At 29.0% G+C, this 9795-nt stretch overlaps 1 protein-coding gene across 1 annotated transcript; it reads right to left on the bottom strand.

The window, feature by feature from the left end:
• Positions 1-316: 316 nt before the first annotated feature.
• Positions 317-2706, bottom strand: LOC106758721 (xyloglucan endotransglucosylase/hydrolase protein 31). The gene is made up of 4 exons (XM_014641688.2): positions 2094-2706; positions 1877-1977; positions 1548-1765; positions 317-1138 (listed from the first exon to the last, which is right to left on the bottom strand). The coding sequence occupies exons 1-4, from the start codon at positions 2302-2304 to the stop codon at positions 778-780; spliced, it is 891 nt and encodes a 296-aa protein (XP_014497174.1). The 5' UTR covers positions 2305-2706; the 3' UTR covers positions 317-777.
• Positions 2707-9795: the final 7089 nt, after the last annotated feature.

The raw sequence follows: 9795 nt of genomic DNA, 5'->3' as shown, positions 1-9795 counted from the left end.
ATCCAAAGCAAGAGACTGTGAAAGATTCCTAAGATGCAATTATGATAGTTCACGTAATTTCATACTCTTTTTTTTTTTTTCGTAACTGAGAAAATGTTAATTAAATCCTTACATGTGTAAAATGATAATTCTATTAAAATGGTATCCTAATTCTTTCTTTTTGAAAATTTTGTAGGTTCAAACAAAACATAATAGTTCTACCGACACAACAGAATATAAGGTTAGTTATTATTTTGATGGAGTCACAGATTGAAATTGTTTTGGTTGTCCAATTCAGCAACAAAAGTCCACAACAAGGTTCCTTCCAACAGCTTACTTTCAGAGGGACAATGGCCTTTTTTCACATTTCTGATCCTAAATACCAATCAGGAAAGCATCCAAATAGATTTATTTCAACAGGAAAAAGACTAAACAACAGTGCATCACATTACAGAAACAACAAAAGCATCACAATCTTTTGTGGGGGCACAAACAACACAATTACAGAAACAACAAAAACATCACAGTCTTTTCTGGGGGGCTTGGATGCTCACTGTTGTTTCAATTACACTTACCATTAGCAAGTGGGTCCATCACAGAATCCACCCCATGAACAAACCCTTTTGGTAGTAGGAAAAGTAAAATAGTAACTTTCAAACATACCAACCTCAACCAAACCAATGATTTTTAAGTTGGGACAGTTCCAAATAATTTTATTTTCATTCCTTGTTTCTGTATGTTGAAATTTGCAGTTGTTCATTAAAAGTAGCTTTAATCTATATATATCTTAAACCTTAATTAACATTCTGGAGTAAGGGTGTGGTCTCTCCCAGGATCATGGCAATAGTCATAGACCAAGTGGTTGTTTTGGACCCATTGCATTGCAGCAAGTTGCTGAGGGCTCAGGCTTCCATACCCTAATGGTGAGGCTGAAGGTGGCTGGCATGAGGTGGAGGCTTCAGTGGTGCAACCTTCGAGTTTGAAATTTTTGTATTGACCAATGAAGGGTTGGTATTTATAATCAGCTTTGTATTTTCCACCCTCTGTAGCCCATGAAGAAGCATCCCATATGGATCCGTACACATGCATTTCTCTTGCGGGGAACGTGGCATCACTCTTCCTAGGATACCTTCTTATTGGAACATCATCCACCAAAAAGCTGCATACATTATTCCCACTGTAAGATATTTAATTAAATTACTAAAACTAGCAAGCAACATAGAGAATCCAGATTCTGCTAGATTTTATCATATAACCAACCTACTCCCGTGAAAAATACATTGTCATCCCATAATAAGCCATGAATGATTGAGTGACAAAATGCAGTTTTTCTCACTTTTGACAAACATGATAAAAAAGTTAACAGGTATATTGTAAAGGGGACCACATTCCATTATTGTAAAGAAATGGCCTTTTCGGTGAAATTTTTTAACCTACCTTATTTGCCTAATTGGGCTACCCAGATGGTTGGTTCATCATCCTTATTACATAAAAAGAATGTTTATAAAAAAATTATACTAAGGTCTTTGAGTTAGATTTTATTGGAAAGTCAATGAAGATATTATTACATGATCTCACTGGGTTCCCATAGAATAGCGTAGTTGTGAAAATCTTCTGTTGGGTCGAACCAAAGGTGAAACCTCATCTCTCTCCCTATAATGTTCCCATCTCCACTTCCTCTGATGAACACATTTGTCTGCAAGACATATGGCTTATCTGGCGTGGTACCAAGGAATTCAATGTCTATTTCGTCATGGTTGCCGGGGTAGTCTTGGTTGTTTGAAAGCTACATACAATTCCCAAATGAAACAACAAACAAAAACGATGAATAACTGTACACAGCAAAGTATATGTACTCAATTTTCAACATCAGTTCAAGCTATAGATGAATCCTCACGTATAAAGATGTTATGACCCCTGCTGTATAACCAGGTTGGAGCTTAACCGCAGCACCAAAGTATCCGGATCGGTAAGAGTGAAGTGACTTGAATCCACTCCCTGTGTTTCAAAAAAGTGCCAGTGAAAGTGATAATGAATAAACCAGAAAATAAAATAAGCATACGTAGTTGGATTCAACGATAAGAGTTGAGGGTTTATGTGAGACATTTACATACCTGTGTAAGTGTCAAGCCAGATTGTTAATGAGTCTTGGTCTACTTTCTGATGCTGAGGTCCCCAAAGGTTTTTAAATCCCTCACCAAAGGCAACGGGACTAATTTTGGAACTAGGGTAGTAGCCAGGGGAAGGTGGACCCTGAGCAGTACTACAACGAATCACGATTGAGAATAAAAGAAAAGAGAAGAAAGAGGAAGGTAGCAAGGACATTGTGGTAACCAGAGTGGTTCTGCTAAGATGCAGGGTGGGACACAAAATCAAAAGGGTAGTTGGTGATGCTCATGAAGAGTATGAGCAAGCACACTGTTAATATATAGAGGGATTTGGAGGCCCCACAGTGCCAAAAACGGCGATAACTTGGTTTAATAAGGTGTTGGGTACACGAGGGACTAGAGTTTATCAGGTTTTTGACGATAAACTAGAGGGGAAAACAGTTCAACCTATGTTGTGTGCTTGTCTGCTTTCATTTCCTACAGAGAAGGAACTTCCTTTTCAAGTAAATAAATGTTTGTTATCCTTTGTCAATTGGGAAGCAGAAGAAAACTTGGAGGATGAAAGACACATTAACGATTACTTTCGTGACATTTATGTTGTGACCTTTGAAATAGGTTTCGACATGAATGGTTCACCTTATCAGAAGCTTTACATGTTATCATACAGCACTTGGACAAAGCATATGATAAAGAGAAAAACTTGCTCAACTATGTTTAGGAGGATGTGATGTGAATTGGGGTAGGATTGGATATATGCCTTCATAATGACACATCAATGAGAGCTATCTGGTGGTACTCCACACTTGCTTGCATTCAATATTTCCTGCAACTGTATAATAAAGTAAGTAATAGTATTCTTACAACTAGCTTTTGCAACACCTTTTCACAAGCATTTTTTTTTTCTTTCTCTGTCTTTTTGACATCACTCATTTTGTCACACTTTTTAGGCTAAATTGTTGTGATAATTTTTTGTATGAATAGTCTTACTCGTGTGTAACTAGGTATCCAGAATAATAAGTTCTGAAACAATGAACCAATACCTATAGAAACTATTACTTTTGCACTGTGAAATCACATTCAGGAACTTGAAATGAGTATACAAAAGTTTTAAAATTTGGAGAATTTGTTTCTAGTCAACACTTAGAGAGGAAATTATAACCACCCCAACCTATTCTATTTAGCATGCTTTGACTATTTTCATGATTGGAATAACCACATGAAGTGCCTTAAATTTTTTTCTATACTTTCTGCTTATGGTAATCTGCTGATCATAAAAAAAGAAACAATATCAAATCTCAATAACTTCATCAAATCATTAAATAAGTTGTGATAGTTTTTATGAAAATGAAAAGAAATTTGACTGATACTATTCTCCCTCCATTTCACCCACTTTTACCTTTCGGTTTAAGATTTTGATAGTTTTAGTTAAGTTTCTGATTTTGGCATACTGCTCAAGTCCAAAGCAAGTAGTTTATATTTATGTAATGCAGAAAGTTCTTAGTCCAGAAAGTGAGGATTAGTCCGACGTTATTTTTGAGAAATAATATGATTTTGGGTGGAGTTTGGAAAGATTAATGAAGTTTTCAAGTGTAACAGCAGTGAGGTGACAAGATTTGGCCTCATGCAAGAACAAAAGCAATCCCACAAAGCATACGATAGATATATAGGATTAGGATGCAATTCAAAAAGGATTAGAGAGTTGTAGGATCATATTTGTTTTTGCTTGCATATTAACATAATGAAAGCAACAGATGGAATTCATGGATTTAGTTAGTTGAAAAAAGAAAACAATTTAAGTACGCAAGTGGTTGTCCACGTTCTTTCTCATCTAAAAGGGAAACAGAAGTGCATATCCCTTGTGTTTGGCAGCTCTGTTCCCTTCCACGATTTATGAAACAAGATAATTATCAATTCATTTGGAAATCAAAGGTATTCCACTATCACGTAAATGCTTATTTGTTGATAATAAGATAATATGTCTCTGTAATTTAGGAGGAATACCTCACTCATATGCTTCTTTGTGCTTTTTCGAATACTAGCTTGGTTTTAATTAAGGTTTAATAGGTTCGGAGGTCCCTATATTTGGAGGTTTGTTTCAATTGGATCCTCCAATTTTTGAAGTGATCAATTAAGTTCCTAATTTTGTCAATTTAAATCAATAAAAACTTTTCTGTTAAATGCAGTTAACGCCGTGAAGTTTTTGAACATGTGGCACGCTGACGCTTCCAGGTGACATCGTTTCAAGTGCATAGGTGGATTATAAAAGGGTGAAATCCCTGGATTATAAAAGGGTGAAATCCCAAGAAGGTGAAATCCTTAAATTAAAAGGGATTTCACCCTTTTATAATCCACCTATGCACTTGAAACGGTGCCATCTGGAAGCGTCAGCGTGCCACATGTTCAAAAACTTCACGGCGTTAACTGCATTTAACAAAAAGGTTTTTATTGATTTAAATTGACAAAATTAGGGACCTAATTGATCACTTTTCAAAATTGAAGGATCCAATTGAAACAAACTCCCAAATATAAGGACCTCCGAACCTATTAAACCTTTAATTAAAAAACAAGTTTAAAGTTATATACTAACTAAAATTTTAAAAACAGTTTTAGTGTTTTCTTGTAAATTAAAAAGAAAAATGTTAAAGAAAGTTTTGTATTTATATTGTGTTTCGGACAAAGATTGAGTTTCATAACTCAAAGCATTCAAAGTTGTTCGTAGCATCCTCGAGAATACGTTGTTCTCTCTTTTCTCCTTGTCTTAATCGAAGGGGAAAGTATTTGTCCTGTCAAAGCACTCTTCAAGTAAGTGACTTTGCGTAATAATCTTTTCATCAGACATATATTTATAAATTATTATAATGAGCATACCATTAAGTCTTCATTACTCACCAATAAATGACATTATTTAATAGTAGTTATATGTTCAGATTAATTATCGGTCGGTCGTTTTCTCGCTAGGTAGTCAGTCGCTTGGTCCTTTGACTGACCAGGTGGTCCTACAATACATATTGAATGATCATTCGGTCAATCTAAGATCAGACAGATCACAGTCAAACGTTAACGATTGACCAAGCAAATATATTATACGAAGAGTCACTTAAACAACAATTAGACTTAATAAAGATTAGTTTACGGCAAAATACCAATTGAGTCACAATTAAGCTATCATTAATCCAAAATCCAATTTGAAATCTATAAATATAAGTTTGAAGTAAGTGATTGACTTTGTTATCAAAGTACTTTCTACAAATAATCTCCCGGTTTGACGAAATGGTATGAAGAACGAACTGTGTGAAGATGAACATCAAGACATTCAAAATTCAATAAACAGATAATCTCAACCCCATAAATATATAATATTAGTCTTTTCAATTTAAATGTTACTTTTTTAGGGGTAATTCAGTTTCTCTCCTATTATAGCAAGTTGTGTTTTGTTTTTTTTATGGAAACTTTTTGGTATTTTAGTGAAATATTAATTAGTCCGCAATGACTATTTATAAAAGATATGTTTGGAATGGATGATATGAATGGTAAAATTGTTGGTGAGTGTGTCCTTTGTTTTGGTCACAAAGCAATAAAGTGTAGCAAAGTTGTGTAATATGTTTGTGTGCACAATAAAAATTGAAGACAATGCGACTTTAAAATGTATAATGTGATGGAGCATTTCATGTAAATAATTTCAGAGACCATGTTGCGTTCTTTTCAAATATCCCAACCCGCAAACAACGTAGAATTGACCCCTTTGTATCACTTTTTTCTTTACACATACACATGTATATGTATGTTATCCCTAGTTCATAATGCATGCTGCTACGTAATTTTTTTAAGTAGAGCTTTGTGTTAAAATTCTATAATTAAAAAAATGTAAGCAGACAAATACATTTAAATTAGAGTGGATTAGTTCTTAAGTAAGTATTTATCAAAGTTTTGAACTAAGTAATATCTAAAAATATCTAAAACAGTAAAATGTTATTATAAAAATGAAAAATAATTTGAGATTTCTCCTCATAAAAGTCTATTAAGTGTATATTTGGTTTTGTTGTTTTTATTAGGCTTTGTCACAATCCAAAGTTAAATTATGGTTGTTGTCAAGGTTTTTATTTAAGCCCCACACTAAATAATATGTAAAAGAGAAAATAGAAAATTAGCATGAAAACTATAAGTTGATTTAAGCTTTGTCACCATTCATTAAGTTGCTTTGAGTAATGAAATAAATTAAATTTGTTGTGTTATGTTCTTATTTATTTATTTTTTGTTTTCTATACTTTTTATATGCTCTTATTTATTTATTTATTGTGTTTTTTTATACTTTATTTATTTATTTAATTATAGGTGTATGATTCTTTTTAATGAGTTAAAGTTTTATATTAAATAAAAATAGATAAAATAGTATATTATAAATTGATTTTATTTTACAAAATAAATTTTAAATTTAATTTAATTTCACAATATTAATATTAAAATAAAATTTTCATTCACTTATCTAATATAAATTCATATTATTTTTGTCTACGGGACACTTCCATTAACAAAACATCTACTCCATATATAGTTTCAAAATGTAAAGAGAAATTGTGATTTTCGAAAATAGTTGGAAAGAAACAAATATTTAATAAAATAAAAAGATTATCTGATATTTGTCTTTTTCTATCCAGAGCTTAATCATATCATTGAAACAAAATGAAAAAAACTTAGCCACAAAAATGTACTTGGTTTAATATGAAATAATAATCAGTTTTGTTTACATGCGGAGAAATTAGAAATATACTTTGAAATTGTCTCCTCAACATTACTATTGGACAAACATATTTTAATTAATAAGATTTATTTGAAAATTTTCAGAAAAATAAAATAAGTGACAATTGGATATGACAACACAAATATCAATAGTTTCATAAAACATTATTTAAACATAATATATGTATATATATTAATGAGTAAGATGAGAACGTGGTCATTTTAGATTGATTAAAAACAGATATTCATTAAATGCCAAAGATTTAATGTACTGGGCTTTTGGCATAGATTCATATAAAAACTACCATTTTTTTTCCAAAATTTAAAGACAAATATCTTAGTTATTGAAATTAGAAAAAGAAAAGAAAAAGTAATCATATGTTTATATTGAAATGATTAAAATTATTCTTTTAAAATTCCAAAAGCTAAAATCGATTTTTATGTAAACTCTAGATATTAAAAACATAATTAAATCCTCTAAAATTATCACAAAGTGCCAAAACCATATATGAATTAATATACCAATATTTTAGCATCCGTCAACATAGATAATTTATTTTATTTAAATTATAGAAGCATGGTTTGATTCCTTTGAAAGTTTTTGTTTTTCTTACTAATGATACTAAGTGGTGGTCCTTGAAGTATTTTTAAAAGTAGATCAATACAATTATCAATTAGGTTTAAGAGGGAGACAATACAAATATTAGGGTTTTAATTTATCAAAACCATGCTTTATCCAATAATGTAATAACAAAGATAACGATTATGTCTTAGTATCTTGTGTTGTGACACACACGTATTAGAGCAATAAGGAAAGAGTGGAAAACAAGTTTACGCTACTAATCAATCTCTCTTTTCTTAACTTTTTTGTTTTTGTTTTTTTTTTTTATTTAAGAGAATGCTTTATTTGTTTAATGGATTTAATATATATTTTTAAAAACTATTATAAGATATTTCAAATAATTAAAATAAAAAAATTTAAAATTTACTAAAAGCAGAAATTTGAAATTACAGTATCAGTCACCTTCTCTCGATATATAAAAGAATTTATTCGTTAAATGCTATTTAAATATTTAAATTTGATTATTATTAATTCTTTTTGTAAATTTAATTTTAAAATATTTTTTATCTTAAAAATAATTTAATTATTTTATTAAAATATAAAATATGTTAATTAAAAAGAAAACTAATTACAAACAATTTATAAAGGAATCCCAATTTTGAAAATTTTGAGATCCCTATTCAAACAGGATGATAGGGAATACTATCCACCCGCATTAAGGGCTGTTTGAAGCATATCTGATTTTCTTATTTTACTTATTTTTATATTATTTCTCTTATAAAAAAAATCAATGAATACACACTCACTTCTTTCATCTTTTTATTTATCCTTTTCTTCTATGGTTGTCATCATCAAAATCAATCTATTTTATTAAGCTTAGTTGCCATTCATTATTTACATTATTAACAAAAAAGTTATCGCTTTAATTATTATATTATATTCTCTATTTATTATAATTATTCATATTAAAATTGAACAAACAATAGTAAAGTTAAGAATAACCAAATATTATACTATTTAATATCTTTCAATCGAATTATATTTTTCTTTTTCAAAAGTCACTGTTAAATCGATAATTTTTCTATATAGATCATACTAAAAGATTATGTTACGTAAAATTATATGATAACTTAATTATATAATTAAAATCAATATAATATATAATCTTTAAAATATATTAAATTTTTTTTATCAATTTTATATTTGATTTCAATTTCAAAAATAATTAATTAAAATAATGACAATGCTATAAAATTACAATTTAATATCTATATCAACAAAAGTCACTTCTTATATAATATTTAGTAAAATATTTAACAGTGTAGTTTGATATATATATATATATATATATATATATATAAATTTACACAAATATATAGAAAAAATATAAAACAAAATATTATAAATGTTAAATTTTAAGTATATTATTAATTAGAACATTAAAAAGGAATTACTAACTCGATTTTTATAATGAAAGGTATAGGTTACTTCAAAAGTAAAAAAGAAAAGAAAAAGCAAAGTTTGGAAATTTAAATTAGTTAATTAACTCATCAAGTATTTGAATTGGTCGAAAATAATCCATTTTTTTAAAGTATAGGTTGGACAACTTGTCTCTTAAACAAGTTCAAACTAAATTAGAAGCGAATCGATTTGCAACCTACTGATAATAATTCTTTATTATATTCGTACCGTTTTTTTATTAATTATTTTATGATAATTATTTATTACTCTTAATTTTGTAAGTTAACAATTTTATCTTTTTAAACACTTATTTTTTTAATAATGTTTTGATAGTATGAATATTAAATTATTTATTTGTCTAATTAGATGTGTTAACACTTTAATTTTCATCTATTATTTATAATGATATTTAGTGAAATAAGTAAATGTAATTATTTCATATAAATAAGTTGAGTAAAATGCCTTTAATATATAATACCATAAATAATATCTATATAATTGAAAAAAGAAATTATCCTTAAATAATTGCAGAAGTTGATTAAGAAATTGCAGAAGCCCCATATGCTATTTCAAATTCTAAACCATGGAGATCAGGTATCAATTATTGTACTACCAATATTTTTTTTTCTTCTTTATTTGTTTTTATATCACTGTTGGTAACCAAAGCAATAGATTTTAATTTATATATCCAGAATAAGGGTTGGTTTGAAGGAGGGACAATGTGCTCATTAAATATGAGTACAAACTAACAAAACTGCATAATCCACACACACACACATATATATATATATATATATATATAGGGTTTGTTGATTTACGTAAAAAGATTTTTCAGTTGGTACATTTTAATCGAGTGTATCAAATTTAGGTTACAAAAATGTTCCTGTTAAAAAAGAAAACCAACTTTAAATCAAAGGATATTTTAATAATTTTAAAATTTAATTTAAA

This window comes from Vigna radiata, chromosome 4 (genome assembly GCF_000741045.1).
Source record: "Vigna radiata var. radiata cultivar VC1973A chromosome 4, Vradiata_ver6, whole genome shotgun sequence".
NCBI classification, from domain to species: domain Eukaryota; kingdom Viridiplantae; phylum Streptophyta; class Magnoliopsida; order Fabales; family Fabaceae; genus Vigna; species Vigna radiata.
This window is presented reverse-complemented; position numbering and strand designations above follow the sequence as displayed.

What these genes read in the sequence shown, in the direction of transcription:
- LOC106758721 (XM_014641688.2), bottom strand. Translation starts at nt 2,304, where the DNA reads ATGTCCTTGCTACCTTCCTCTTTCTTCTCTTTTCTTTTATTCTCAATC. An exon ending in CTGGCTTGACACTTACACAG is followed by an intron (nt 1,978 to 2,093) that starts GTATGTAAATGT and finishes TTTGAAACACAG; the next exon opens with GGAGTGGATTCAAGTCACTT. An exon ending in GGGTCATAACATCTTTATAC is followed by an intron (nt 1,766 to 1,876) that starts GTGAGGATTCAT and finishes AATTGTATGTAG; the next exon opens with CTTTCAAACAACCAAGACTA.